General features: G+C 36.3%; 2 protein-coding genes across 4 annotated transcripts in view; one reads left to right on the top strand and one right to left on the bottom strand.

Annotated features, from left to right (window-relative positions):
* The window catches only part of cttnbp2 (cortactin binding protein 2), a 90,373-nt gene extending 80,462 nt beyond the window's left edge, over positions 1-9,911 (top strand). For both annotated transcript variants that reach the window (XM_088924334.1, XM_088924335.1), the window contains exons 18-23: positions 7-212; positions 2,510-2,689; positions 3,825-3,885; positions 4,937-5,066; positions 5,768-5,872; positions 6,960-9,911. In XM_088924334.1, coding sequence (XP_088780460.1) covers positions 7-212; positions 2,510-2,689; positions 3,825-3,885; positions 4,937-5,066; positions 5,768-5,872; positions 6,960-7,205 — 928 coding nt within the window. In that variant the 3' untranslated portion in view covers positions 7,206-9,911. The remainder of the gene's footprint in view (positions 1-6; positions 213-2,509; positions 2,690-3,824; positions 3,886-4,936; positions 5,067-5,767; positions 5,873-6,959) is intronic.
* cftr (CF transmembrane conductance regulator) overlaps positions 8,766-18,643 on the bottom strand; it is a 36,483-nt gene continuing 26,605 nt past the window's right edge. Inside the window, exons 23-27 of one of the 2 annotated variants that reach the window (XM_088924336.1) lie at positions 13,670-13,825; positions 12,599-12,688; positions 11,450-11,622; positions 10,998-11,103; positions 8,766-9,405 (exon numbers count right to left, since the gene is read on the bottom strand). In XM_088924336.1, coding sequence (XP_088780462.1) covers positions 9,199-9,405; positions 10,998-11,103; positions 11,450-11,622; positions 12,599-12,688; positions 13,670-13,825 — 732 coding nt within the window. In that variant the 3' untranslated portion in view covers positions 8,766-9,198. The remainder of the gene's footprint in view (positions 9,406-10,997; positions 11,104-11,449; positions 11,623-12,598; positions 12,689-13,669; positions 13,826-18,643) is intronic. The other variant, XM_088924337.1, reaches the window with a different exon arrangement.

The raw sequence follows: 18,643 nt of genomic DNA, 5'->3' as shown, positions 1-18,643 counted from the left end.
GTGTAGGTGGCTGTCCAGACTGTGGAATGCCGTGGTGGTTCCCAGGGTACAGGAAGTCATTGTCTCCAGGGCGACAGTCAGGAGGGCTCCAGCACAGCGCCACGTTCCCAGCAGCAAGAGCCTCAGCTCAGGGCAGCAGGCCGTGGCCAAAGCCGCTCTCAGCATCCTGGTCAACAAAGCTGTTCTCCCGGCCTGCCCACTGCCGAGGCCAGGTATGTTCCTTTCCCACTCAAACTCCATCTCAGACAAAAGCAATTCAGAGCAAATGGACTATGTTCAATATAGTTTCACCAGAGGGGGTTGTTTCCTGCCACATTATTACCTTAAAAATTGCTTTTTAAAAAGGCTGGGCTGGGGTTAAAGCAATAAGCTTTGCTCGATAGTACATTATAACGAGGACTGCACTTCTTTTTTATTGATTAGTTATGAACATTTGTCTTACCTTATATTACATATTGTAAGGTGATCTGTGAAATGAAGGAACCTTAAAGGATCAAATGTTAGTTAATATATGTTCATTTTAGTGGACAGTTCAGTATGTACAGTACTATCCCTTTAAAATGTGGCCTGTTATAGTGATTTTAACACGGTAAGTTTTTGACTTCCCGTTCCTACATAATGCAATGTGACTCAAAGTCACGGGGAAGCAAAGTGAAGCAAGGCAAGTGGCAGAATCTGAAAATCTTTGTTAAAATGAAAATTTATGAAAATCTAAAGCTCCAGCAGCTTTTTCAAAAGATACACATACTGTGAAAAGCAAGTGAAAGGCTTCAAGATATATTCAAGATATTGTCACAGTAAGACTGACACCAGAGCAGACATTTTAAAGAAAGGTGCTGCACTAAAGACAGTGAATTAGACAGTGCTGTTCACTTGGTTTCCATAGGAATGTCAACAGGGAATCCCAGTCTGGTACAATATTTGTGAGCACAGGCAGTCATGCTGGACTTTAATATATTAAATCAACTGACCAAGGAGAGTCAGGCCTTGGTTTTATATCTCTTACAAAGGAGGACACCTTTTTTACAGTATAATGTCCCCATCACTGTAGTAGGGCATTAGGACCCACACAGACTGCAAGGTGAGCACCCCCTGCTGGCCTCACTAACACCTCTTCCAGCAGCAGCCTTAGCTTTCCCAGAAGTCTCCCATCCAGGTACTGGCCAGGCTCACTCCTGCTGCACTACAGTGGGTTGTCAGTTGTGGGATGATACTTGCTGTTTTCCTTGTGATATCATTGTAGATAAAGCTGTAAAAAGGCTTGCTCCCTTATGGATATTTTCTGTATATTTTTTGCAGCAAACAAAATACTGTAGTAAAACACCAGTGTATCTAGATCATAAAAGGTTCATGTGAAATTCCTTATTTTAACCTATACATATATGTCTGTATTGTGAATGCTTAGCAATTTAAAATACAGTAATCTTTCAGTCAGCTAATATCACAGTGTGATGCAAGAAGGCTAGAAAATTAATTATTTTTGGAAAATGTTTGATCATCCTGGTCTTTTCTTTGTTCTAAAACAGGTCTGTTAAATTATATGGATCAAGACAGCTTTATTTTTAGGATCAGTACAATACAATACATAGTTATCATCTATTATTTTACTAAAGGCAGAGGGTTTCCAACCTTCAGTCAAACAGAGAAAGCACTCAGCATGTTATAATATCAGCTTAAAAAAGGAGCCAATCAGTTTTGTTTTTACAATACTATAAAACCGTGCATTAAGCATATTTAATTTAAAACTGTAACATAGAGTACTTTCAAAGTTTCTCTTGCACTGCATTTCTTTCTAAAAGTCAAAATAAATGATCAGGAAGTATAGAACGATGCAATACTGTATAATATTCCTTGGATTCAGTGTTATTTATAGTTAATGACATAAAAATACACAATTTAAAATGACAAATAGCAAGGATTAAACATTAAACAGTTGAAATGGTGGTTTATATTAAATGTCATCAGTCCTTTTGGCTCAGTGGCATTGTAAATTCTTTCTGGAACAAGAATGCCAATTCTCATCATAATGCAAAGCACAGCCCAGCCTCCCACTTACGGCCTGGGCTCCCCCATTATAAGAGGGTGGCACTGCATGGTGTTTGCACATACTGTAGGAATTGTGAAAGCAGGCTGAATCACAACAGCAGCTAGGCACTTGCTTGGTACTGTATGAAGCATTGCTTAATTTGCCATTTCAAATCAGTAATGGTGTGTATAAAATTAAACCAGAATTGGAATTTCCTTAAATAGTGGCTTTCAGACAGCTTACATACAGTCAGCCAAAGCTTGTACACACTGTCTCCCAGTGCAGGTAACGGTGTCTTCTGATAGATGAACGGGTATACAACACTTTTGACTTGCACACTCCAGCTGATAACAACACCTGACGTCTGCCGGCCTTTCCACCTGCAGCGTGACTAAAAAGTAGTTTGCTGGTTGATTTGAAAATGCGCATGTTGATTTTGGCGTTATTATTACAGTATTTGTGGTTTGTTGCGTATCCATGCAGAGATCGAAAACCATCTCTCGGAGTTCCAGGGGGGCTGCTTCCCGCTGCCGGCGTTCACGGCTGGTAAAGGCAGCAGCAAGAGGAGCAGAGAGATCGGCTCCTGGAGGAAGGCGAACACCAGCCCCCGCAAGAAGGGCAGCCTCTCAAAGGCCTGGGGCACAGCCAGTACTCTGAGGGAAGGTGAGGAAATGTGAACCGGGCAGGCTCCAGGCTCTTAGACCAGGCAGGAGGGGGCTTTTTTAGAAGAGGAGAAATAAAAAGATGAGAAAAAAATAAGATAGGATCACTTTATTATCCATATACAATTTCTTGCATTAGGAATTAGCTGTATAAACGGCTGACCCTGTGCTCTATCCCCAAGCATCTCTCCCTGTCTCCCTGTATGCCTGTGTGTCTCATGGAGAGCAAGCTGGGGTATGTATTTCTTTTTACTCCAGAGAAAGTTCATCTCACTAGTCAGTTAAGTCATTGAAAAAGAGCATATTCAGGAGTTGATATTCTGTGTTTTTTATTAAGCTGACAAGTCTTGTGTCATCAGAAAACTTAATAAGATGGATTAACATACATATATGTATGTATGTTACAGTCTTTAGTGTACAAAATATCTAATAAAGGGAACAAGACGCAGCCCTGTGGTGATCCAATAGAACTGTAACACACCTCAGATAATTTCCCCACTTCTACCTGTTGAGACCTATTATATTTGTAAAAAAAAGTCTAAAATGTGTTTTAATTTGAAATTCGTTGCAAGATTCTGTGCCACTGAGAGAGATTGAATCATGTTAAAAAAGGAAAAACAGGAAAAATTTAATTGTAATAAATAACTTTACTTGGTCTAGACTATTTTTTCAGATTTGATGACACGTGAAGTATGGTTCTTTTGCATTGTAAACCGTTTTATTATTTTAAATGTGATTTTGAAAAATAAAGCCTGTTTTTCTTCTTTGCGTTAGGAGAGTATTGAAGATATTTTTTTGATATACAGTATGACGTATTAGGTAAAGTGCCTGATTGTTTTTATAAGAAGGTGTCTGGCTATTTGTTCACTCTGTTGTAAACTTAAGGTAGCCAGCAGTGGTGTCTTTAGCACTTGGAATTGACACAACAGGATCTTTGGAATATTTACATACAATTACCACTAAAATCTGTATTCATTGCAGTTTTCTTTTTACAAAACTGTAGAATTACACTACCTGTGAAGACTTCAACATTTTGACAGGTGTTTGGATCACTAACCAGAACATCGCTAACAGAGTCAAGACAGCATCACTGCAAGATGTGAAATACTCTCATCTTTGTCTTCATTTGCTTCCAGGTTCACAGTCAAAGACTGACTTAGACATTCATTTCGGCAGGATGAACTCAAACTCACAGATGTAAGCCCAAATAAAAATTTCCTAGTGGGATTTGGTATAGGTGATTTATGTCACTTGTACATAGGGAATATTGATTGTAATATGCACTGTAGTAACTTTTGCAGTTCCTTTGATGTTATTGCTTCTAAAAAGTAAAAGACAAATTTGAGTCTTTCAGACCTCTAAAGATTATTTTTAAAATTCTAAAATCCTCTTAGAATTTGAATTTGTTCCAATTTGAGAGACATTCAGATGGTTTGAATGCATTTACTGATTTATACAGTTTGTTGATACATGTATACATGTTACTTTTTTGGATTTAGTAATATGTAGAAACAACGTTACTTGAGATTAAATCTAACAAGGGATACTTCAGAGACACACCAGGAGATCACTTGGGGCTTCAACTAAGTTCTCCAGATGTTAGGATAATGTGCCTTGTTTCCAGGCACCAGCAGAGGGCAGTAAAGCAGTTGCTATGTTGATGTTCAAAATTAATAATAATAATATACACATTGAGAGGAGATGGTAAATGGGAGCATGTATTCCACAGGAATGTGAATGTGGAGTAGGACGATAGTAAGAGACTACTAGGTGCAAGGCCATGCAGAGCCTTATACGTGAGCTAGAGATTTTTGTAGTCCACAGGAAGCCTGTCCAGGACTCCAGGATAGGAGCAATGTGATCATTTGCACTATTCCTAGCCAGGCCGAATTCTGGACATACTGTACTGTAGTTTGTTGTCAATGTGGATTTAGATATCAATGTGAATAATGTTACAGTAGTCAATGTGATAAAAGACTAAAGTGTTGACCAGCTTTTCAGCAACAGTTATTATTATCATTAAAGAAACGGTTGCATTTCACAACCAATGTACAAACAATGTACACCAAAAACCTATTGGCAGTTAATGTTTCTCAAGACACATGCTGTAAAACACAAAATAAAGAATATTTAGAAATAAAATATTATTTTGAGCTCTGCATTTTGAAGTTGGAAAAACAAGTAAGTTGCATAAGTTTGCATAAGTTACATCCCTTCGTGTGAACTAATTAGCACTTGGTGTTCACAGGTCAGACAAAGAGCAGCAAAGAACTGTGGGACTGGACCAGAGATTCTCTCTGTCATCTGATGATGAACATGACCTGATGCAGGAGCTGCAGAGTTTGTGCTCCAGTAAGTCTGAGCCGGACATAAGCAAGGTAGGCCCTCAATTCATTTCCACAATTGTAGAATCTTATCTCCACTCTCTGCTTTCTGAAACTGCACCTGCAGTTTTAAAGTATGTTTTGGTGAGGTTTTTACCTGTTTTCCCTAGCAAATGAAATCACAAGTCCAATCACAAGAAAATGTCCTGCAGTTATGATTTTTTTTTTGCTGCTGCTTTTATCTTGTTGCTGCACCCAGTTGGCATCAATGGCCCCGGTTTGGTAATTACTTTATACAGCCTGTATGGTTGTTTTACAATATTTACTGTACACCGGCCGATATAAGCATCCTTTGCTTGATGTGAGTTTAATGTGTCACATCATGTGATTAGCTCTGCTTAATTAGAAATCATACCCACTAAATGTCTATTGAATTTCTTAACCCCTCTTTCAGTTGTGAATGCATTTGAATATATACTGTACACTTATGGTTATGGTTTTCAGTATAGCAGTGAGATTTAATTATACTTTGGCTGAATGGTTGAATACAAACAACTGATTTTTTTAAAAACCAGTACATACTGTACACAAAGGGAAATAATTCTGCATTTCTGACATGTTCTATTTGTTTTATATTGCTTCGTTACTTCTGTGTTACCTTTGAGTTAGCTTTTCCTTTCGAGTGCCAGGATAATACGGAAAATGTTTTATTTTGTAAGAGGGGGGCAGTCATGAAACTTGTGACTATGTTTCAGATTGCTCATTCCAAGGAGGATTTCATTATGTTTTCTGGCTCTTCGAGTGAACAGTCGCCCTTGAAAGCTGATAACGAACAAAGCACTCTGTCACTACCACAGTCGGTCAGTCGGTAAACCAATATTTTTTTGGGGGGTGGAATCATCTTTATATAATATACTATGTTTCAGTAATGATTTACCAAGTGATAGCCTCAGTGAATAAAATGAGAAGAATATTTTAATTGTGGGGCGAACTTTGTGAAGCATGAAGGCAGGCCTTTTGCAAGTATGTGTGCAGCAGTATTGTGGGCTCATGGTGGAAAAGAGAATTCTTTTACCATTATCATCGAAGGTATGGTTTCACTTGCATGTTGGAAATGCTTACAGATGGCTGTGGTTGATTTTCTGACAAAGGTCCATGAATTCCAGATTAGATCAGGGAACCCCAATACAGATTAAAGGTCAAATTTAAGAATTTTTCTACTGATACGTTGCACCAGAGTGTATATACTGTAGGTGTGTCATAACAAAAGGAGGGAGTATGGTTGCAATCAGTTACTTTCTGTTTTATATTTATAGGAGGCTCTGTAGAATTGTGTTTTCACTTTGACATTATAAAGTGGTTTGTGTTGATTAATGGCAAAAAATCCCAATGAAATACATGATTATTCCATATTGTTACACAATAAATTGTGAAAGCCCAAGGGGGTGAATACTTTTGACAGCCACTGTAAGTCAGACACAGGTGTCCTGATACAGTGAAAGATGTGATAACATGGAAACGTGTGAAGAAGATGTTGTGCATCCCATCTTCCTTGTAACTGGAGTCCTAATGAGTAGTCTTGCCTGTGCTTTCAGGCAGCAGACCTGAGTTGACTCCCAGTGATTGTTCTGCAAAGGTTGTATCTGGATAGACCTACACCACATCACTGTATTAAAGCCAAGGAGCTTTACTGTGATGACCAGGTGTCACATGTGTTTCTAAAATAGTCTCAACTTTGACATTTAAACATTTAGGAGAACTGGTTTGACAATTTTCATGTCTATGCGAGGATGTCTCCTGATTGCACACTTCACACTTCTGGAGATAAGCCCAATACAGTAAATAGTCCAACAACAAAATGTCCAGCACAGCTCTTCCTGGTAACCTTTGCATTCACCATAACAATTTCTCCTTTTGAGCGAAATAATGCCACATCTCTCTTTGCAGGTTAGCAGCTGTGCCCTAAGCTGCAGCGCACCTGGAACATGCAGCAGTGACAAAAGGAATAATGTACCTGGACAGATGAAAGTCAAGTCCCTTCTCCCCATTCCTATGAGTAAAAACACACAGCGCAGTAATAGCACACTGAAATTGAGCAGCAGCAGCAGTACAAGGCAGGAACCACTGAACAATAACTCACCAGAGGAGATTTGGATTCTGCACAGAGACTTGCATGAAAATAACAACAAGTAGACTTTCTTAACATTTTTATTGACCGTTTTTAATTTGTCTCCATGTTGTATAGTAGAATTATTACGGCCTTTGTATTTGTACTTGTTAAGGTACTTGTTACACTGTATTAACATTGTGTATTGGGGACCATAGTTTATTGTAAAAAACAGTATTGAATATAAAAAGTGCTTAACCAGCTTTTGCCTTTCAGGTGAAAAACATTTTGGATCAAAGCGACAGAACTGCAATTTTTGCTATTGAAATATTTTCAGATATAAAGTGTTCTATGTTTAAATAGTTGCAAGATTGTTTTAAATACTGTTATTATTAATCAGGGTTTTACCAAATATGTGTAAATAAGATATTTAGAAACCTATATGGTATAGAGCTTGGTGTCAGTGAAATTATACTTGTACAGTAAAGACAGTATACTTGTACTGTACATATGTTTGTAATATGGAGAATTGGGTTCATCAATTTTCACTTGTTTCAAAGTGAATGGAATGTGGCAATAAGTAACGTAAATTGCAAACACAGGACATTTTCTTTCAACTGTAAGCCATAATAAACATTTTAATTACCCACATCTACCTGACGGATTTCTGGTGGATGCTTTCTGATGTTGCATGAGTTCCCAGTTTCACAGTAAGGTCTTATAGTTTTATTTAGCATGATTATACAGTATATACATATACTGTACATACAGTGTTTTCATTTTCATGTGAATACAACATATTTAATTTAATCCAGATTTCCTCCATAATATACTGTATACTGTACAGTAATCCCTCAGAGCAACTCCTATATGGGTTTTCATTTATAAAACAATAATGCATATCTGTTTTTTCATTTAATGATCAGATTCTTCTTTTCTAGCATCTCCACAGATGAGGAATTTACTTGTTTTTTTTACATTTTATATTTCAACATTTTTATTATAAAAGCTGGTGTGTGTGTTAAGTGCATATAGTACAGGATATTACCTAATGTTTATTTATTTGTTAATGGCTATAACAGTGTAACTACTATACTGTAAGTGAGCAGGAGTCTTATTGGTTTCCTATTATTGGCATTTCTATTTATTGTTTATGCAAAATTATGTTTATGATTAACCAGGAATGTTATTGTTTTCACACTACGATATAATTCTGTGCAGTATTAAGGCGAACATTTTTTAGTTCTGGAACGAATCAGAGATTATAACATGGGAAGTAATGGGAATTTAACTTCCATTATACATTATTCATTTTCACCTTAGAAAAAATTAATCCCGTATAAAAATTACTGTACTTGAAATGTACTATAGCAGTTACCAGGAGTTTTAAAAAGTGTTCTGCTTATTGTTACAGTATCTGTACTATTAATTGGTTCTTTTGTTCCAGACACTTCCTATAAAATGTTACATTTATACTGTAACAATGTATAGTTATAGATATATAATCAATGATCCAATTTAGGCAGTGGAGTATATTTCCAATATGGCAGTAAATAGCTGTTTAGTCTAATTTCTGTTTGGCTAAAGTATATAATAATAAAGCTGGTAAAATTATAGTTATAAAATTCAAAACAATACAAGTCTTAGAAACTAAAATAAACTTTCTTTAATCACTTTAGAAATAGACAATTGTTTTTCACTTTTTATTTTGAAAATAATATGATGACTAAATCATTGTATAAAGTGCATTTCTAAGTAAAATAATGGTATTTGAGGTTAATTAAGAAATTTCAGACATTTTGTTGCTTTCATTACAAAAGGTTCCAATAAAAAGTACATACAGTATATGTACTGCAATAAATGTAACAAAAAGAAATGAATGGGAAAAATTGAACAATTTTCTTTTCCAAACCGGGGATCAGTTCAAAAACGTTAAAAAAATAGATAAAAAATGCCCTCTTCAAATGCACAGTATCTAGTGCATCAGGATATAAAATGAAGTCTGTATCTTTGCAGTGAGAAAAGACTTTTGATCAGTCTGGTGCACTGACGTTGTGAACCTAGTCAGTGGCTCTTGTGCTACAATCTGGTGTCTTGCACTTCATCTTCTGCTTCCTCCTGTAAGGCTGTGATCTTGGGCTTGGACTTGCGTTTGCTGGAGTTTCTGCGGTGCAATGGGAACAGCTTCATCCGTTCAGCATTGCTTATCGCTTGCTTCAGCTGAGTGGTCTCATTCAGCAGCTTCTGAATGGAATCATACGGCTTCACCGAGCTGCCTTCTATCATCTGACAAACACAAAAAATGTGACTTTGAGACTGGAGCTTTTTTCCGGATCTTGCACAGGGGTATCCTTTCCCGGGTCCATGTGTGCCAATGTGGCTTCAGGTATTCATTCTAACTCTTGCTCTGAATGATCTCAGTCAGGTTATTATTGGCTTAAGTAGAGCGATTTCACAACTTCTGCAAGCACTTCAGGTGCTGGTACCTTTGAAGAGACCTAAAAGTAACCTGCAGACATACTGACTACACAGGACCAGAACTGGACACCCCTGGAAAAATCAGGAAAGCCATGTGGTATGACCTTATTCCTCTCCAACAATTTTTTTTTCCAGTACAACAATGTAGTTAAATGTAGTAGATTAAAACTCTATTGTTTCATATATTCAAAAGAGAATAGATAGGCCAGTTTACTGAATGTTATAATGAATATTAGGATGTTGCCACCAGCTGAAATATTCTCATTCTAAATCATAATAACTTCATATAATAAAATGTGATTTAGTTCATTACTTAGTCAAGTGTTCCCTCAATGATTTCTGACATTCGTTTTTTATTTTTACAAAATGAAGTAACAGCGGCAGCTTTTCACAGTATGAATAGAAAAATTAAACCAGACTGAAGCTGTACTACAGTATATATCACCTCAAATATTTCAGTTACCATAATTAAGATATAATTTTTTATTTTGGTGTAATACAGGTAAAGGCAAGTAAATGTAAGCTAAACCGTGTCATGACTGAATTTAAGATAAGTGTAATAATTCAGTCATAAGAACGCTATCAGCAGGGAAATTGCTGTTACTGGTTTCCATGTCTTCCATGTTTTATTGAAGATACTGCGCTTAGTTAGACTATCCATGATTTCAGCACTCCATTGCAGAAACAGGCTACAGAGCTAATATTCCAAAACAAGCATCTCGATATGAAAAGAAATGTAACCTTTTCAACAATCTGTCATTTTTTTATACCAGCAGCTTGTCCAACTTCATCAGAAAATTATTTGTTTTATGTAGTTGCATTAATAAAAAATATCTCAGGAGAATACTTTAATTACCACACCCTGCACAAAGTGTGGTTCCAAAAGCACATTTTAGTGCAAGTAACACTTTGATCCCTCTTTGAGTTGGAAAGTCAGGTGTTCAGACATATGCCTCAGCATTCGTATTTTGCCTGTAGATCAGAATCTGACCCTGTATGTTTAAATATATGAAAAATATATGTGCTTCAGCAAAAGTAAACTCCTGTTTTTTCTTGACTAAAATACCAGTCATCACAGGCCAAGGTTATAGTTGATTTTTTTAAAGTTAGTCTAAGACAAAATTTGCTCTCTTTAGGTTGATAGATTGAGGTGCACATTTAGCAAGAGAAAAAAAAGGTATCTGTAAGAATCTAAAAGTTAGGTTTCACTTAAACTCTTTCATAAATTGATCTAGAGTGAGCAATGACTGCAAGGTGTGCAACTTCCTGTGTAAGTAGTCTGACATTTCTAAGACGTTTAGCACTGTTATTTTCTTTCACAGAGTTGCCTCCCTTGATATAAAAGCTATACTATCCTTGAAGTAGTGAATTCACAACATTTCTGAAAAAATTGCACTCACCAGGAAAGACTGGCATTCCATGAGGGGTTCTACTCTGTGCTCCGACAGCATGACTGTGCAGTTGGAAAAGGAATGCTTTAATGTCTTCTTCAGAACCTGTAGAGTTCTGTTTGGGGAGAAATTAAATATATATGTTTGGCAGATCCAAAAGAAAAAAACAGTCTTCCTAAAAGCTAAGGAGCTATTATATTCAAAATGAATGATTTTAGAATTGGTTTTTACCTAAATTCTATATATTCTATTAAATTTCTCTTTTTAGTAAAAGTGCAAGCTTTCTGTTGCACTTTCAAAAGTGCAATCACTTGGCTGTGATTTAAAGTCATTACCAAATGTAACTAATACATTTGTCTGCAGCATGGAGGAAACCATCCTTTAGAAAGAGGACAAGGACAAGGAGGTGAATGTATGCAGACATGTAATCACATTCTCAGTCTGCAATGCGCCATACTCACATGGGGTCCAGGTGTGCGCTGGGCTCATCCAGTAGGAGGATTTTGGCTTTGCTGAGGATTGAGCGCGCCAGGCACATCAGCTGCTTGTATCCATTGCTAAGGACATAGCCTCCGTCCACAAGCTGAAAATCCAGTTTATCTGGAAACTGTTCAATGACAGATTTGAGGCCAACCTGAAATAAATCCCCATAATAATCCTTATGAGGTGAATTATCAATATACTCAAAATAACTTGAAATAACTTTCAACTAATGGATGCATATTTTAAGTACGTCTATCAGACAGAAATACCCTTAAGATTACTGGAAAGATTATGTATATGAAGGCCATAACACCATGGGCTTTAATCTTGATGATGGCTGAACGATTTTGGCTTGAGGCTTTGGAGGTCTTGTTGCTGTGGATCAATGTGTTCATTCTGTGTGAAAGATTGCTTTATAGTACAGTATACTGATTAAAAAGTTAATACCTGAAAAGTTTTCACTGCTGTTCCGACAAGTCACTTACAGTAAGTATGCATGAGTTCTTTTTTAGTCCTATTTGAACCCTGTGGTTTCATTCCTAATATCTTCCAAGACATATCTGACAAAGCAAAAATCTAACCTCTTTTTTATCAGAAAAAAAGGTTCTATGAGAAAATATGTAAATAAGTGCAAGGAGTCATTATGTAACATCGCTGTATGTTTGCAATTGGTGAAATCAGTTATTTGACTTCTTATAAACATTTCTTCCTGTTTGTACATTTAATAGTTGCTTAAGACATTTCTTTTGGCCAAATGCTTGTAATTGTATTTCTGATCTTTAGTATGTCAGTATTTGCCAATGAACACATGACTGCTGTAGTTTTGAAAAGTGCAACAGTTACTGGCTCATCAGAAGACATCAGTCTTTAAGACCATTTCAACTCTAGAAAACATGCTGAACTCTGAGGCAATTTCAGTTCATTTTTTGAAAGCCTGCTCTTTGCAGTACAAGACTGATAGTGAAAAAAATAAATTTCTGGTTATCTTGTGTTTGCTGCAAGAAGCATCATACAGTATCTACATCTTTAACAATATACAGTAGATTGAACTAGGAAATGAGTAGACAGAAGACAGGTTCACAAACCTGGATATGAAACAACCTGACAATAAATAAGAAGCGTCTCACCTCTTCTGTGACTCTCCAGAGTTCCTCATCACTCCATCGCCCATATGGATCGAGATTCATCCGAAATGTCCCAGATAATATAAAAATTTTCTGGTGGACGGGAAAAGAAGAGATTTGTATTTTATTTGTTCAAGAACTTCACCCAACAAGTTAAATTAGCAGAATAAATGTGTTTGTGAGTTTATAAATTAGCTACCAGTAGGTAAATAAATAAGAATGAAATTAGATTTTTATGTAAAATGGGCACTTTTAAAACAGCATTACTGTTGTTTGATAAACATAATATTTTTTTATACTGGTACATGTTGTTGTTATCAAATATAAGAAATAACCCTCAATGTCAAAGGTCCTTAGTTACAGGTTTGCCTATGGGACAGCATGTTAGTAAAAGGCATGACAGAAGAAAAAGAAATATAAAATGACAATACTTTGGCAAATGAATGCAATTTACGTATTCCGTGTATCCAAATTATTTGTGTGCATTTGACATAAGAATATTTAGAACTTCGTATGTACAGTACAGTGTAATTCTGCTTTTGGATGATTTACTTTAGCTGCAGAAATTCTCTCAAATATACAAAGTATATATATAGTGAGTGTAGGTCTTTTGCCTTTTCATAATGTAGCGTCAGGGCTACTATTCCTAATCTCCTGATTGCCCTTACCAGCAAGTCCAAAAGGAAAGGAGAGATCTTTCTCTTACTACACCCATCTGTGAAGCACATGGTCATGTGTTGATGTTTTTTATGGTTTTACTTGGAAACTAAAAACAAACTTTCATCGTGTTCCGAAGTCTGTTTACAGAAGGTTTTAGGTTTTTCTTGATTCTCTGTTGTTACTTTATACAGCACTTTGATACAATAGATGTACCGCACAAATGGTTTAAAGATAATATTACCACAGAAGTTGTAGGCATGTTACTGGAATTGAAACAAAATTCTCCAGGGCATAGACTATAATCTGTGATCATAGAAGAAGCATAGACTATAAATCTGTCTACAAAAATCTGTTACTCATCTTTAAAAACAGAAATGAGTTGCATTTCCACTCTCTCTCCCTCTTTACACGTACCTGCGGGACAACCCCGAATGCTTTTCTCCACCTCTGCAGGGGGACTGTATTCCAGGAGACACCATCGATGGTGATATCGCCCTCGGTAGAAGCCAGGCGTAGCAGTGCGGACAGCAATGTGCTCTTTCCTGACCCTGTCCTCCCCAACACCCCAACCTACAAATGAAAGAAAAGCTCTCGGTAACATCACTGAAAACAATTAGTTCAAATCATAGATGGACAAATCAAGTCCTCAGTATCTCTTTAATTCATCAACATCTTAAGCCCCTTGTTAAACCAAGCTTAGCTCAACTGAGTTAAAAACTCAGATTAAAGGAACTCCTTATGACAATATGTATCTTGAGATATGCTATGTGTTATTATAAAATAAACAGTTTTTAAAATATCTAGTTATCTTTTGCTGCACATTTTAGGATACATATTTTGTAAGGGAATCACAGTGTTGAGACAAAGATATTTCTCAACAGCAAGAGCAAAATTTTTCTGTTGGTATGAAGTGTATTAAAGCAACTCAATAAACTGAAGATCAATTGCATTTTCATCTGTCTTCCCTGGCAATAAGAGGTCAGTATGATGTTCAGGAATGTTCCTGACTAGTAAACCTACAGACACAACCACACACCCTCACTGACTCTTTAAAATTGTGTTTAAAGTAATGAGGAATAAGTACAATCTGTGGACAAAGAGTAATTGCTGCTGTAATGTTATAGGTAAACCATTGTTTTTATTATTTTGAAGGCAATTCAGAGAAGCACATGTTTCTTAAGCTTCAATGATAAGGCATTGCTTTCTAAGGTTATGAACAGCTCAGCTTTAATTGATTCACAAAAAACTGCCTTTTAAAAAGCAGGTTTCTTCTCACACTAGAACCTGTTTGGGTTGGTTCACATCCAGACATTTTTAAAAACCTCGCCAAAACCTTTTTTTTTTACCAAGGTCTTTCACTACAAACCAAGAAGGCAGAATTAATAACATAAGCATTCTTTTTTTTGTAGTCCATTTACAGTATCTTTTAAAACCACAGTAGGTTTTAAAATAGTGAAATGCTGATATTCACAACCACACATCACCCTCACCCTACCATTGTAAAGATAGAGTCTGAGAATGATACAAGACATTTTTATATACAGTATATGTAAATAGAGTATATGGAAAGGTAAGGCTGATGTTTATGCTTGATGGACATGTTGCTGTAGGGAAAATTAGGAGCTGTGTAGTAGAAAGAAATCCTAGTACTAAAAAAAAAGCTGATCAAATTTCTTATCTTGGAGTGTTAAACATTCTAAGATCTGCTATCAAATATTACCGAACTTATTTTCAAAGGGTGATGTCCCAAGGACTTTTACGAAAAACAGTCTTGTGCGTGGGTTCACATTTCTGGCATAATTTGGAATCAAGGGACCAGAGTGAAAGAACATTTTGTGAAACACACTCAAGCTCATCTTTTACAGTTATGGTACATAATCTTCTTATTGTACTTCTGCAGTTGTAAGACTATAACTGAAATCATTAGGTTCTAAGAACACAAAGCAAGCGTATAATCCAAGAGAGAAAAAAAACAGTATTTCAGTAATTAACTACTGTACTGTAATGGTTTTGACTTATAATCTTCCTGTTAAATGCAATACTGTATATGATGTAATTTTTTTTCTCAGCTTGTGTTCTTTTCTTAAAAACTTACTTTGTATTTTTTCTTAAGAAGTAAAATCCTAACTGATTTATCAAATGTTAAACATAGCTGGGATTTTTCACAAGGGTGGTATTTTCCCTAATCGAGGTGACCAGTAATCACATTTAGCTTGTAAACATCATTAATTCTGATTTATATCTACCATCGTTGCAAAACAACTCATAGAACCTATTTGAGAACACTAATGACATATTTGGCAAACTTGGCTAAATTAAATGCATACTGTGATTTGGAGAACAGGAAGAAAGGAAGACACTTTGATCAATAAAGATAGCACTGTAGTAATACATAATTAAATCAGAGTTAATATAGACAGGTAAATGCAATGTGGAAGATCTTGGTAGTGTACAAGAAGAAAGAGTTAGCTTACTGAGTATGTACTAAACATAGGTACTGCCAAAAGTCTCAGAAACGTCCTGTAGTATTTACTGTTGTATTTAAAACATTTTCAATTTAGCTGCAAATAGCATAAAATCAAACATTGCAATACTGTTTTAAGAATATCAGCTACCAGCAGATGACAAATCTGTCATTGTTCCCGATTTTCTCAATAAATGGTCAGAATGTAAAAAGTTATTTCCACATTCCTTTACAGTCCAGGCTTTCTCAACATCTGGACAATCTGGCACTGTATCCCCCACATGCATGTTTTGGCCAGTGTAAATGTTTAAACCTAATCTACTCATTGAGAAAATACATTTCAAAGCAGGTTGGCACAGTGGCTCAGTGGTTGGCTTTGCTGGCTCGCAGTGATAGGGCCCAGGATTCAATTTTGGACCTGGGGTGCTATCTGTGTGGAGTTTGTATGTTCTCCTTGTGTTCCCCATGTGTGCTCTAGTGTCCTCCCACAGTCCAAAGACATACTGGTAGGTTGGCTTCTGGGAAATATAGCCATGGTGTGTCTGCGTGCATGCGTGTGTGTTTGTGTCAGTCTGCCCTGTGATGGACTGGCATCCCATCTAGGGTGTACCCTGCCTTGTACCCGTTGCTTGCCAGGATAGACTCCGGCTCCACTGTGACCCTGAATTGGATAAAGAGGTTAGAAAATGGATGGTTGAACATTCCATAGGGATGTCAGAACAGAAAATTAGCAGTGCTGTACAACTGTCATGTTAAAACATTTCACACTAGGTACAGTATATGCCAGGTGAAAATAAGCTTGATGAGAGTTTATTAGAGACATGCACACCAAAAACAGATGCAGATTTGGGCAAACAGACTGCTTCTGTATGTGATTCAGCAAAAGTGTTAGCACCCTTCTGGTGCACCTCCGTTAGCACCATGCGCTGAAATTGTGCAGTTTGAGTTTTTGTATTTTTTCCTTAGACTAGATCTAAGGGGCCATCCAACAGTCAGCAAGTTTTATTTTTTTCCTTATTATATCAGGGAATATCTATCATTACATCAAACATGTACTACAATAAATCAGAAATTCAGGCTCAATTCGTTCTCTGCCACTGTTATGTTTACATTAGCAAAATTATTTGCACTTGCATATTGTTGGTAAGTGGAGGCTTAGGACCTATAGATAGATACTTTATTGATACCGTGAGGGAAATTGCTATGTGCAAACAAGTTGCCAGTACATGACAGTAAATAAAATGCAAACACTTAAATCTTTGATTTTTTTAGTGACATGTAAAAAGACAGAACATGTCTTCTTGGGAGGTTATACACAAGCAAGTTAATGTGTATGTGGGCGAGATGACGCGTGTATTTTGTACAACAGTGCACTCCCTGATTTGATCCTAACCAAAGATATGCTGGCAATTGATGTCAGGCAGATCATTTTGTTGAGTGTTTAGCAGATGGGTCTTAGAAAATTGTTTATCCATAAACACTCAGTCATAATACAGAAGACTACATGAAAAAGTGAGAGGAGTATTTGATTCTATTTATTAATATTACTTTAACCAGTCATCTTCTAAATGATGACAAGTGAATAGCCAATTTAGATAATAGGTGACTGTTATATTGTAAGTTGTTAAAACTGAACGCTAAAATATCTTTGATATATATGTTAATGTAAAACTAAGTGATTGCAAGGACTGCTCACTTTTGCACGTCTTTGTGACTCTGCTGTACCTGGAATTTTCTGGATGGGTCACCTTTAAAATTAATCTGTAGTCACAAACAATAAGAATTAGATGGCTGATTCATCACAAGGGCTACGTAACTGAGGGCACAAGATACTGTACAGCTGAGTAATTGCCAATGATTCCTTCAGTTCAGTCAGCAGGGCACTCCTTAACTACTGTATATACAATTTGTTTCTAAAACACAATGTGTGTACTGTATATTAAAGGGAATGTGAAAAAGACTGAAGGAAATGGATACATCTGTAAAGGATACTTTAAGAACAGGGAACAAAAGAACTGGAATGAATACAGGTGTCTGTGAAAAATAAACATTCTTGTCAACAGAACTTTGTTACACTATGTTTCAGTTAAAATGAAATTTCTAAATACCAATCATGCATAGCAAATGACCTACTTGTAGAGATCAGTTTCCTGCTGGAAGGTACTGTATGATCCCTGAAATCTTTCTATCTTATTAAAATTAACCAAGAACAAAGTAAAAGACCTACAGTCTCTGACAGGAGCAGGGTATACTGTAGCTGGGTATGTTAATGCTCTTCATTCAGAGACTATTTTGAAGAACAAGTCTTATTTATACCCCCCCCCCAACAACAAGTTAGACACGTTTTTAGCTTTTTTGGCAAGAGTGGTGGAAACAGGAAAAGTTTTTAAGAACAGTTTTTTTCTATTTTAAATTAAAATAAAAGGGATGCCTGCGGCATTATCCATTACGCACATAATTTGCACTTCATAAGAAGAGCGATAGGAAAATGATTTTATAAACCAGGGAAGATTAATGTTCTCAGATGTTTACGTAAATTAAGCAATAATGTGTCTTGGGAGTTTAATTTACTATTGAGCCTCTAAAATGGATCTACTTTGCATGACTTTTGCATGATGTGTCTAGAAGGATCGATTTCTTAAACTTTCTGTTTTGTGCTCAGTATAAGTGGTTGGAGGTCAGCTTCAGCTGTCTGAGTCTCATGTGTAATCCTGTCATGATTAAAATGCAATCACATTTTTGCTTTTTATTTACACAGAATATCAATCAACAAGTTACATAAGAACACAAGAATATTAATTAATATAAATAAGAACCAGAGCAAAGTAGGAGTGAATTTTACATCAAAGGTAGCAGCGGAGTGTGAACAAAATATGTGAAATGAAATCAGAATGGAGGAATTTAGGGCACTTCGAAATGGGTCA

Source organism: Atractosteus spatula, chromosome 8 (assembly GCF_055471065.1).
Source record: "Atractosteus spatula isolate fAtrSpa1 chromosome 8, fAtrSpa1.hap1, whole genome shotgun sequence".
Lineage (NCBI taxonomy): Eukaryota > Metazoa > Chordata > Actinopteri > Semionotiformes > Lepisosteidae > Atractosteus > Atractosteus spatula.
This window is presented reverse-complemented; position numbering and strand designations above follow the sequence as displayed.